The sequence below is a fragment of the Nymphalis io genome, chromosome 15, assembly GCF_905147045.1.
Source record: "Nymphalis io chromosome 15, ilAglIoxx1.1, whole genome shotgun sequence".
Taxonomy (NCBI): Eukaryota; Metazoa; Arthropoda; class Insecta; order Lepidoptera; family Nymphalidae; genus Nymphalis; species Nymphalis io.
Window position 1 is genome coordinate 7,492,759 of NC_065902.1, and position 12,910 is coordinate 7,505,668.

The 12,910-nt window shown below is 28.9% G+C and overlaps 1 protein-coding gene across 3 annotated transcripts; it reads right to left on the bottom strand.

Annotated features, from left to right (window-relative positions):
- Window positions 1-2,178: 2,178 nt before the first annotated feature.
- On the bottom strand, window positions 2,179-12,229 carry LOC126773908 (orcokinin peptides-like). Of its 3 annotated transcripts, XM_050495163.1 has the most exons (7): window positions 12,181-12,223; window positions 7,797-7,876; window positions 7,276-7,327; window positions 5,712-5,820; window positions 4,735-4,836; window positions 2,890-3,009; window positions 2,179-2,559 (listed from the first exon to the last, which is right to left on the bottom strand). In XM_050495163.1, the coding sequence occupies exons 2-7, from the start codon at window positions 7,869-7,871 to the stop codon at window positions 2,439-2,441; spliced, it is 579 nt and encodes a 192-aa protein (XP_050351120.1). In that variant the 5' UTR covers window positions 7,872-7,876; window positions 12,181-12,223; the 3' UTR covers window positions 2,179-2,438. The 3 variants fall into 3 exon arrangements, with proteins under 3 accessions (XP_050351120.1, XP_050351118.1, XP_050351119.1); XM_050495161.1 differs by lacking the exons at window positions 2,179-2,559; window positions 2,890-3,009; window positions 4,735-4,836; window positions 5,712-5,820 and adding an exon at window positions 6,077-6,783 and having other exon boundaries at window positions 12,185-12,229; XM_050495162.1 differs by lacking the exons at window positions 2,179-2,559; window positions 2,890-3,009; window positions 4,735-4,836; window positions 5,712-5,820 and adding an exon at window positions 6,077-6,783.
- Window positions 12,230-12,910: the final 681 nt, after the last annotated feature.

Here is a 12,910-nt window from a genome sequence, read left to right on the forward strand (position 1 = left end):
GGTAAACTTAGGCGCTTGTCACAGGAACGGGAAGAGCTGCGTGGAGCAAACAAAGTTTAATTACTCGATCGTGTTTGTTCGAATGCGACATGTTTTTTTTATATATAATTGCTTTTATTTATACAGTGTATTTTATTTATTATAGATTTATATAATGAAAGTAGGTAAAGCTTGATTTGATGCAATATGAAATCTTTCATATTGCATTAGGCATTTCAGTATATTAGGAGCTTGCTTGTCAAGATAAATACATTTTGATAAAATTATTGATTAATTAACTGTTCCATTAGTTAAATCATTTCAATTTCTAATAATCAAATCACATCTATAGCTTTGTGGCTGTACACGCATACTTACGTAAATTCGATAATGGAATCAAAGTGGTTGATTATTTGTTTAGCAGACAATATTAGTTTACATGCTTCAATTTAGAGAAATGTACATATAATACAGACATTTATTATTTTTTATAATACAGATATTTATTAAATTTTATTATTGACTCGGGTGGATACAATTTACACTTTAATTTTAGTTAAAAATAAAATTATGAAATAATTGTTTTTATTAAACTCGCATTTCAATTTTGTTGAATTGAGACCATTATCATATTGTTTAATTATCTTATTGTTTAATTTTATATATGTATTATAAAGTGATTGGATGATTGGAGTATTGGACAAAAGAAGACAATTTTTATGTCTAGGTTATACAATATGGTTATACAAGTAGAATTATAAGAACAATCGTACTTTATTTTAGACTTTTAAGCGCGGTCCTAGGACTCCACTCCTCATGGTCGAGCTTAAAATGGTTCAACTAGTTGTGAATAAAAAAAATATCTAAAAGTTATATAGTTTATTGCGCTCAACCAAAACAAATGTCTCAGTTAAATATGAAATAAAAAGAAGTTTAAATAAATATATAATTTTACATTAAAATAACTATGTTTAGGTAAAATTTCGCTAATTGCTATTAAATATTATTTTTAATACTTTAAATAAAGTTAATTTTTTTACAATTGTTAATGGAATTATCCAAAAATAGCCAAGATTGGGCTGTTTGTAACCAATAAGAAACAATTGTTTTATTATATCATCTATTTCGATTCATATTTCACCTAGCGAAGGTTCTCCTATTCGCCTCAAATCATGTAGTCGTGCTTTGCCAACCCGAAATGATCCAAACATTAATAATTGTAATGAAATAATCAGCTAACTTAACAATTTTCTCATAGATAGATGAATTGAACCAGATGACGGTAGAACGAAGGAACTACTTAAAATGATAACCAGGCCGCACGAAATGATTAAAATTTTAATCATTTCATGCCGCCTCGAAGTGTTCTAACCAATGGGCTATTTCGGTCATAATAATTTGTTGTATTGTATGTACTTATGATATTTATATAAATATCCAAAAATAGTTATTGTAAAGACTAATTGGTAATGTGTATTTTGTTATTTTAATTTTAATTTTGTATTTTATAAAAATGTCTGTACAAATTTTATGTATATAAAAAGTAAAATTAATAACCGAACCGAACCGAAACAGCCTGTGAATGTCTCACTGCTGGGCTAAAGGCCTCCTCTCCTCATTTTGAGGAGAAGGTTTGGAGCTTATTCCACCACGCTGCTCCAATGCGGGTTGGTGGAATACACATGTGGCAGAATTTCAATGAAATTAGACACATGCAGGTTTCCTCACGATGTTTTCCTTCACCGTAAAGCACGAGATAAATTATAATCACAAATTAAGCACATGAAAATTCAGTGGTGCTTGCCCGGGTTTGAACCCACGATCATCGGTTAAGATTCATGCGTTCTTACCACTGGGCCATCTCGGCTTTTATAAAATTAATAAACGTTATTGTAAATATTTAACTTTTTAGTGTTAGTGGTAGTTTATTTAAAAAGGGTAGATAATTATAAATAAAAGACGAAATAAATCACTTTAAAATTAATTTATTTATAATAAAAATAATATTATTTTAATAAACATATTTTTTTGGGTTTTTATGTAGCATTTCGGGATAAATAATTTGAAGTTATAAATATAACAAATTTATGTTCTTTGATAATAACTATTTCTCTGTTGATATAACATTATATATTATCTATATAAACACTTATCTTTAAACAAATATTAAGATTAATAATATCTACGATACATTTTAATAATACTGACACATTTACACTATATAATATCATTATTTATTTGGAGCTTATACTTTCTGAATATTTGGAGATATCTTTGGATTACGAATTTTGCATAATTACAAAGTTTAGTCACGTAAGGGGAACTCTAAGTGCGGATAAATTTCATTTTGAAGTTATTAAGACCGGTTTTACTAAAATATACAAGAGACACGTGACAGATAAAAGAAAAATATAAATAGTCGATAATTTTAAAAGTTTAGGTATTCCTCGATATTGAGTTTATCGTAGGGGGTGTGCGGCGGGGAAGTCGTAGGCACGTTTTGATCCGATGGGAAATTGAGAGAGGTCGATCTCGTCCATGGGGTAGTCTGGTCTGTACCTCTTCTTGTCGAAATTTGATCTGCAGAGGAGAATTTAATATGTATTTTATTCGTATTTGATTCGTATGTCATTTATTTTGAATAAAACATTTGTTATTCATTTCTTAGATAGTAGTTTGTAATTTTCACACAAGATTTCAACAAATATTGATCAAATGATATTTACTAATAAATTTTTGAATAATTTTCAGTTGAATAAGGTCAAATTGTTTTTTACATTTGTATAATTTACGAGACACTTCGTAACCTAAAGCAACATTTAAGACAATTATCTTAATCCACTGTAATTGATAGATTACAGAATAACACAACATCTTATGTATGTAAATTAAATAGGATTTGAAATTTACACGGGTGTATCCAAATTGTTAGGTCCATAGAGATGATAGAAACGCTTGAATGGGAAGGGCATTGAAGTCTGGTCGATTTCGTCGAAGTTGCGCTTCTTCACGAAGTTATCCAAGTTCGAGCTAAGCAAAAATATTGTGTGTTATAAAACTTTAATATAGTATTAAGGAATAAGAAATTGTAATTAAACATAAATATTAATAATATAACATCTAATTTGTTTTATAACAGTTATTAATTACTTAATCAAAGAGAAGAGAGAAACTACCTACCATTCTCAAGTAATATAATGGTTTGCAAATATATTATATTTGTTAACATAAATGATTTAAATATATACTAGAACATTCGTTTTAAATAAAGCATTTTTAAAACTTTAGATTGTTTTGTACTTAATTATTAAAATTTTGTTTTACTTATTAGAATGAATGAAGCCGAGATGGCCTAGTGGTAAGAACGCGTGAATCTTAACCGATGATAGTGGGTTCAAACCCGGGCAAGCACCACTGAATTTTCATGTGCTTAATTTGTGTTTATAATTCATCTCGTGCTTAACGGTAAAGGAAAACATCGTGAGGAGACCTGCATGTGTCTAATTTCATTGAAATTCTGCCACATGTGTTTTCTACCAACCCGCATTGGAGCAGCGTGGTGGAATAAGCTCTAAACCTTCTCCTCAATAGGGAGAGGAGGCCTTAGCCCAGCAGTGGGACATTAACAGGCTGTTACTGATTAGAATAAATAAGTACTGTTTAATGTATGTAATAAGCTTTGTTATTATAAAGCATTTTCAAGCAAACAAAACCATTTCGTCTAATCCATAAATAGCGCAGCTTAAATCAACTTAATGCGAAACTTTCTTCAAAATACAACTCCCTCTGGCGGAATATGAAAGTTATATATATGTACATACATAGCAACTGGGAATAAACACGATGTGAAAATGTTATTCTTGAAAAGTACATTAGCCTTACTGTACACACGAATAACCTAACCACGATTAACCTTTAAATTTGACGAGTAATTTCGCAATTTTGAAACAAGCAAATAGATGCTAAAGAAGTTTTTTTTTCACATTACTCGGTATTCATATTAATTAGCGAAAATGTATGGGTATTGAAATTTGCTATTAGAATTAACTATATCCATTTAAAATAAATGAGTACTTTTTAACTGAGGCTTTTTTAAGAAAAAAATAATTATAATAATATTGTATGTACAAATTAAATAATATATTAATTATTCTGATAGTATGAAAAAGTTGTTTTTAAGTTTATGAATTATTAAGACTCGTAAACAAAACTTAGGCATTTTGCTCAAGTAAAGTCAAATTTCCCTTGTTGCTCGTCTAGTCAGGACAAACAAACATTTAAAATTCATAGACTATAAACTATCGTTAACATTAACTATGTTAACGATAGTTGGTAGTAAAAATAACTAGAATAGATTAAATATTATGATTTAGGATATGCAATAGTTCTTCATGAACTTAGGTACATAAACATTTAAAATATTTTTAGACTAAAATAAAAAATATTTTTTAAGAAAATAATGCTAAATTTGTTTAGGGAATGTTTTAAATAACTGTACTATTTTAAGTTACATATCCTTTTTCACATTGGAACAGTCCCCAAAAACATATGAGTGATATATGTACATATTACAATAGAGAAGTTTTGTAAAACTAAAGCTTAATCAAGATATATTTAATTTTAAACAGAACCAGGAAATAATTAATATATTCAAATACAGATGTCATGCTAAGTCACATTCGTCTACGGAGCTGCAGTTCAAGTGTTGCCAATAGTCTATAAATATGAAATGGAAGTCTCATATGCATCACTTACCGGTCAATCTCGTCGAAATTGCGCTTGGGAAGTCCCTCTCCGTAATATCCGTACTCGATTGGAGACGCAAGGGGCCACGGATCGCGCTTACCTCCATAAGGACTATAAGCAAAACTTGTTAAAATAATGTGTTTATAATTCATTTCGTGTCCGATGAAATTCTGCCACATTTATTTTCACTAGCTCGCATTGGAGCAGCGTTGAAAAATAACCTCCAAACATTCTTGTCAAGAGGAGAGCAGGTGTTTACCCAGCAGTAGAACATTTACAGGCAGCTATTTACTACAGACAGCTATTTTTACTTTTAAAAATATAATAATCTATGTAAAATAAATATCAAAAAGTAATACAATATTTTTGAAATAAAAGATTCATATAAATATAAGGTGAGTGCGTTTCATTGTATAACGTCTTTAATTATAGAAAAACTTAACGTGAAAATTACTTTACGATACTAGCCCACATTTATTAGCAGTTAAAAAAAATTAAAATACTTTAAACGTAAAACTTCGATTTAGATATATATTTTAACACAAAACGTGTTCGTTTGCTATTCATCGCAAATTGTAGGTATAGCGCCTTATTTCAAAAACTTTTCGAATTTTGCGTTTGAATAATCACAAAAGTGTTGAAATAGTAATCATATAAAATGACACGAGCTACAAAGACAGCTCAATGGATTATTGCTTTGAAACAAAAAACAATTGCATTCTTTTGCACTGCCGAAGGCAAGGCTCTCTTTGTTGAATAATTTAACTCTAGTTAGGCCGGTTTTGAAGTTTACCTACATCCGTCTTTGGTACAAAGACATATTTGAAACATTGACTTTAGAAGGAGAATTTAAGTTATTCAGAAAGGAAATCATTTTTTTATTTGTTTTGAACAAACTAATACTAACATTTACCTACGTATTTTTAAGTTTAATTTAATTTTATATAAAGGATATATAAAGTAATATTTGAAACAAAGTATCTTACCTTCCATATTCGAACCTCCTACCCATGAAATAAGGGAATTGGCGTAGCTCCCTAACTTCGCGAACTAAATGTCCACCGCTGACAGGTTCCAAATTACGTGGCTTGTGACCTAAATCATAATAATATATTGGATAATACATTAACAAAGAGTCAAATTATAAATTCATAGTTACCTTGAAACGTCTTACCTCTTTTATAATTTGGTTTTATCTATTCAATGCATGGCACGATATATTACCTATGAAAGGCAGATTATGAAAGCACCGCTGTATTACTTAGGGAAAAATGGCTTGGGTGATTTACTTGAGTAATGCAAGGGTAAGGTTTGTATAAATAAAAACTTCCAAAACCTTTTTAATATGCATGATATTTATTTTACTTTGAAACTCTATTTAACAAACATTCAGCACGCAATAAACAACACCAAAAATATTTAATTTACTTAAATACATCACATATATTACGTTGTAGGGCTATGGGGATTTATTTGGATAGAATTAAAGAACATGGAATCGTCATATGCAAGTAGTTTAAACGAAGTTTCCGCCTCCAAGTGGGTCTACATGTCGGACAAAATTGCTTCCGCCGATTGAGTCTAAGTTTCGGACGAAATTTCCGCCTCCCAAGGAATCTAAGGTTCTTTTAACTAGATTGGGTCCACCAATTTGATCAAGGTTTTTCTTGACAAAGTTACTACCTCCGATAGAGTCCAAGTTCCTTACTAAATTTCCTCCTCCAATAGGATCAAGATTGCGAACGAAGTTGCCACCTCCAAGGGGATCGAGAAATCTAGCGTATGGCATTTTGTAGTCTACATTTCTCCCTAAAAGAGTGGATCCTCCGATTCTATTGAAATGTCTTGTACCAAAATCAAGGCTTCTTCCTAGAAGTGTAGAACCACCTAATCCACCAGATACCCTACCTAGAGAACCGCTATCGTAAGCGTTGATATTTCTCCCAAGTAAAGTACTGCCTCCAATCCCACCCAAATTGTTTTTTTTATCTCCATATTGATTTTCATATTGCATTAGAAATCTCAAAAAGTTTTCCATTTCTTCTTTTTGCCTAAAATCTGTAACAAGTTTATATTATCAAAGAATAGTTCACTTCATACGTGCAATTAAATCATGTCATGTACTTACCCGGATCTGGGTTAGTGCGTAATTTGCTTTATGTAGTGCTAGTAGTTGTTATTTTGTGCAGAGGAAAAACTCTGTGAAGTGCGAGAATCCATCACCATGATTATAAACGTGAAGGGAAAATTTGGTTTGTAATTATGGTGCTATATATTATTAAATAGAAAATATAAGTGCAAGAATTGTGCCAGGGTTAGTGTGAATTATATTTATTTTGGAGAATCTTTTGACAAGCTAGCAAACGTCGTAATTATATATAAATTAAAAACTAACTTTGTATAATTCATTATTTAAAAACGTAAATGATATCGAATTGGAAAATGTGCGAAAAAGGGTTTTGGTTAAACATTCCGAAGTGCAATTGCATAACCGGGATTTAGTGCGCCTCAATCCAAATTTATAAATTAATATTCTTAAATTCTTCTTACCATTGGTATCGTAGTCTCCACTGCGGTGTTCACCTACACTCATATCTTGATCCTATTAATGTTAAAATAATAATTAGTAAAATAAGAAGAATGGTAGACTATATAATGGAATAAGGGTCGATAAAATTAGAAAACAAAATCTAATTACGTTATTTAAGCCTTCGTTTCGAGGAGTAATTTGATTTATTTAAATTATTAAGGAACTTTAATTTATTTAAATGATTGGAGAAATTTCATTTACTTAGAGGGCATATTAAAACAGGAACAAAGCTTAGATAAGCTTGAGGGCTTCATCAAATTTCTCACTATCATTTCGTTATTTACACAGGAATTTCCTTTTGACGTGAACAGTGATTAGTATCTGATTGGAAGCTTAAATTGTTATTAAATTTCCATAGATCGATGCCTCGTGGAGTACGCAAATGCAATTATTTTAAATTTTAATTAAATTAATTTCATGAAATATGTATATATTTCAAACTTTGAATGATAATTTTTTTAATTCGAAATTTATGAAATACCTGATGAAGATCAGCACTGCAACAGGCCAGCAGTGTGGCCACAGCCAAAGCGACTGCACCCGCTACTCGCAACATTGTACCTTTCAAAACATTGTAATGATGCTTAGCAAACGATGAATGTAATAATAATAGCTGACCAAAACTAACTATGTACTGAGGTTTTATCAATTCTCGCACAACCTCATTCCCAGCTGTTAGTAGTTATACATTGCTTAATAATAATAATAATAATAATATCCTCGGTCATTTTTCACACACGGCCATCTGATCCCAAATTAAGCTTGTACAAAGCTTGTGCTATGGAAACCAGACAACTGATATACTACATATACTACTTTTCTTTTGTAAATACATACTCATATAGAAAATTACACCTCAGGACAAACAGACATGTTCATGCACACAAATGTCTTTCCTGGGTGGGAATTGAACCCACAATCTTCGGCGTGAAAGGCAAGTATCTACCAACCACGCCAAACGGTTCTCAAACTTGGCTCTGTTAAACTCGGCTTGTTAACTTAAGCCTATCTAAATAAAGAATTAAATTTATTTAGTTTAAAAAAGACTTTTAAAGCGGATCCTGGCGTTACTAGGCCGGGAAAACGCTAGGCAAAAGAAGAAGAAAAAATACTTTTATTAAACCTTAATCAATATTTTTTTATTCTATCAAAAAAATTGCAGTAAACATTTCATAAGCTTTTTCATTCGTTATTGTGCTGTAAACATAAAACATTGCGATATTTGAGGCGAACTACCAATCTCTCTATATCTTGTACACACAATAAGCAAATAGTAGCAATAGTAATTAATATTGTACGTATCAAGGCAAATTGTTCAATTGCAAAAAACGGAATTGTGTCAATATGCTTACAATGTGAGTATTCATGCAGTATCACGAAACATACCCAAAATTTATCTTTTTTTGAAAATGGTGGAAACAGCAGATCAATAGAACATCTTGGTCGACAATTTCAAGTAAAGGATCTTTTAAGCTTACACCTTACACAAAATCTAAAATTCTGCCTTCTCGGTTGACTTGGATTTTGAAATGTATGTATATATTTTTATTAATTCCAATTCATTCATTATATACATGAAAAAAGGAATTTATTCGATTTCTTCCAAAAATTCAAAGTATTATATAATATATATTTTTTCAAAGGTATTAAGCAAGAAATAATTAATATCTAGTTTTAATGAATAAAATATCTGTTATAAAGAAACAATTCGATGAAATCTTTCATTTTACAGAAACGATATATATCAAAAAGATAATAAATATCAAAGTGAATGGTTTAATTGCGCAGATAAATCACTAGACCCGATATTAGAAACAGGAAAGAATATTAGTAAAGCCTGAAAAGATCTTATTACCAGTTGGAGCTTATTTAATCTCTGCTTCTATTGGCAGTACGGATAGTTACTTTAATGATTAATTTTATCACGATTTTTTATACTTATACAACTTGCTTCATTCTTTTACTTCTTAAAAGATAATTTTGTTTTTATATATCTTTATGTAAATATTAATTTTTAAAACGCTGTAACTAAGAATACTAATTATGTTATTTAATGTATAAATATATAAATTTTAAATTGTTCTATGAAATGTTTTACTATTCATATTTTCTAGATATTGTTTTATATTTGTTTGATGTTGAAGTACAATAAATTATGTAACGTTTGATATAAATTAATTCCAGCGGGAAATGGCACATTGCATAGAAATGTGAAATGAGAATCGACGTTGAAAATTTGCATATATTATTAAATAAAACGCTCCGCATACGTTATGCTAAAATGGCTGTCTTTATTGTTTAAAAATAGAAGGTATTGCCCGCGTGTATATGAGCTTTTAGGCACCCAATGGCTTTTTTGGTTCCCCGGACAATATGTATGCAAAATTTCATGACTACTAGTTGAGTAGTTGAAATGTGAAAGCCTAACAAACATCCAAATGAACAAATAGACTCACTAGGTATTTCGTTCATGCCTTAATTCATTTTTGTTGTGCTAGGTAGGTAAAGGCACCGTACAAAAAGAACATTACCATAAATAATGAGTTTTGTATGAGGTATGTTTATCATGGACTTATTTTTAATAAATAAGTTAAATATTATGTACATATAGAAATTCAAGTAAATTTTATTTTTTATTTATTCTGCGAAATATTTATTTAAAAAGAGAAACAAGTATCTAATTGTAATTTAATTAAATTTAATATATAAATGAAAGAAAAACAAATGTATTCAGAGGAGTATCTAATGATGCTCTCATTAGGAATCTTTGCAACTAGCTTCACGGGGAGTCGTTTCACAAAGCCAGTCAGATACCTGTTGCATCTTGTTTATCATTATTGCTTGTTTTGTGCTATTGAAACGTTTGTTATCCTATATAGCCTTGTTATTCTGTATGAACAAATATTTAAAAGTAATTCAAATTTATTTAAATGTTAAAACGCAGTCTATTATTTTGTTGCAAATAACGACTTAATGTTTTATGAAGTTATTTTAATAGGATGAATAACAAAATTTAATTGTGTTACGCTTTTATTGCTATTATAAATATCTTACTAATATATATTTTACTTCGCATTAAAACCATTCAATGGGTTGTGATAAAATATTAGCGGCATAATAGCTATCAGACAACATGTAAGGATAAGGGTTCCTACGCTTACTTAAGTTGGACTTTTCATCATTCAGTTACTTCTAGAGTGTAAAATATTGAACATAATTTTTTCCTAAATTATATTATATTGATGGCAAAGTTATGAGTTATTTGTATAAAGATAACGAAAATGTTTTAGCCTAGTTTATAAAGTTAAATGCAAAAAAAAGATAATTAAATAAAATCAGAATAAACTCGGACCTTGTGCGCAGTTTTAAAAAGTCAACTTTATTAAATTTGTACTTTAATATTGGCTTATTTTTAAAGATCACTAATAAATCTTTGGTTAGGACACGCGGAATAGGTTTAATATCAATGTATTCAGATTTCTAGTACATTATTTGGAGAAGCTTAAATTAAATTATTTATGTTTTATTGAAACGTTACACGTGCAAGCAATCATATAATTACACGCAATTTTCAATCTAAATATAGAAGAAAATATATCATAGAATTTTACGATTTGAGCATATTCGATATTAATAAGGTAAGTAGTTTCTACCGCGATTTATTCTATTATATCAGAAAAATTTATAGGTAGAAATAGACTTAATTCAGTTTCTCATCAATAAATAACCTTTAATATGTGTTGTCGTTATAAATGCAAGGATTGTAAAAAATATATGATATAAATATGTATTAAATTAGATAAAATAAATATTGTTCGTGTAATATGACATATTGAATTATAGAACAGTTGTCTAGATATAGGTAATGAAATATTTTACAAATTTATTGTAACGTTCGTTTATTAACTTTATATATTTTAAATGGTTTTATATAAAAAACAAAACAAAAATTTAAGTATTGTATATTGTACCTGTAATTGGATTAATCTATTGTGTTCATATTAATTAAAGACAAGTATTTATATAACAGGTTTTGCTAACTATTAAATGTTAGAAAATGATTATAATTTTAAGCATTGTTTTGTCTGATTTACAATAATATTAAATTAAATAACTTTTACTTGAATTTGGTCAAGTACATCTTTAAGATTTCAAGAAGTAATAATTAACGCAGAGTAAAATTAAGCTTATTAAAATAATTAAATAAATTTTGTATAAATAATTATAAAAAAAATATATTTTTCATGTGGTTATAAGCGTTTTAAGTTGAATATAAATTTTCCATTCGAATTGACAACAAATAACAACTAAAATAATATTTTTATTAGAAAAAACATCAAAGTAAACTGTTTCTACATATAATATATTTTTGATAACGTTACGTCTGCGTTTCAAAGAAGCTCTCCTTTCCACAACTCTAAAACTTCGTGACTGATTGGTAAAAGCGCTCGTTAAAATGAAATTAAATAAAGAATATTTTATTTTTAAACTGTTTAATATTTTTTTAACGTTTTACATTATTAGCCAAACTAAATTTATTTTAAAAACACTACAATTATTATTTTAAATTTTATAATAAAAATATATACAACCAACTTATTAGTGTCTAAGCTTTTACGATTTTATATTATTAGTTTTTATTTAGTCCTTTGATTATTATTTTTTTCGTTTAATATGAAATGAGAAATATTAATTGAATTAAATATCCTTAGCAGATATTGCTTGCGAGCTTCGTAAAATTTTGTTAAATTATTAAGCGCGATCAACTGTATATTTTAATTTACAATAAATGTTAAAAATATATATTATTTTTGTTGTATGGCTCGCTGATATACATGTACATACATACATATAAAAATACTTACTTACCTGTTCTATGGGTCTCGTAAGGCGGGTAGTGCTTGGGCGGTTGAGTCAGTTGTTGGAATGCGGTGTATCGAAGGCTTTCGCGCTTATATACGCGCTGGGCGGAGGCGGGTCCCGCCTTCCGCCTTGTTAGTCTGCATAATAAATATACAATGATAACTTTTGTCATCCTATATCAACTATTATTTATAAAAAAAAAACTTTACAGACAGTTCCGAGTATAAATATATATATATCATTTTATTAATTAATTATATGGACTTATATTATATTAAAATATAATTATTATATTAATATATAAAATGTTTACTACCAGCTGGCTTCGACTATAGCTAGGTATAATAAGAGCTGTATGGTAAATATTTTTAGAAACTCCTCGCACCAAGATGCTATTATCCGGCGCAAATACCTCGTGACTATACGCCAATTTTGATATGCATTCAAGTAAATTTTCTGCAAGTAAGTCTTAACGTTTTTTTAATTAATGAAATAGTTTCTGCTGACTTTGGACTTAAAGTATGTAGTGGTTTGAAATATAACATTAAAAACTACTCTATATTATTATTTTTATTATTTTATTGTACTGTATTTTTAAGTGAATTTGACAAGATAAAATATTTTAGTTATTCAACGTACATTTACAATAATTTTTCATATTAATATATGTCCCTGATAGGTGGCTGAACCCATCGGTTCCATAATATAATTCACTGCTAGTTTGCAGATAAC

Coding starts and splice junctions, on each gene's coding strand:
- LOC126773908 (XM_050495161.1), bottom strand. CDS start 7,871: ATGTTGCGAGTAGCGGGTGCAGTCGCTTTGGCTGTGGCCACACTGCTG. Junction 7,328..7,796: donor GCAGTGCTGATCTTCATCAG/GTATTTCATAAA, acceptor TAACATTAATAG/GATCAAGATATGAGTGTAGG. Junction 6,784..7,275: donor TGGAGACTACGATACCAATG/GTAAGAAGAATT, acceptor AACTTGTTACAG/ATTTTAGGCAAAAAGAAGAA.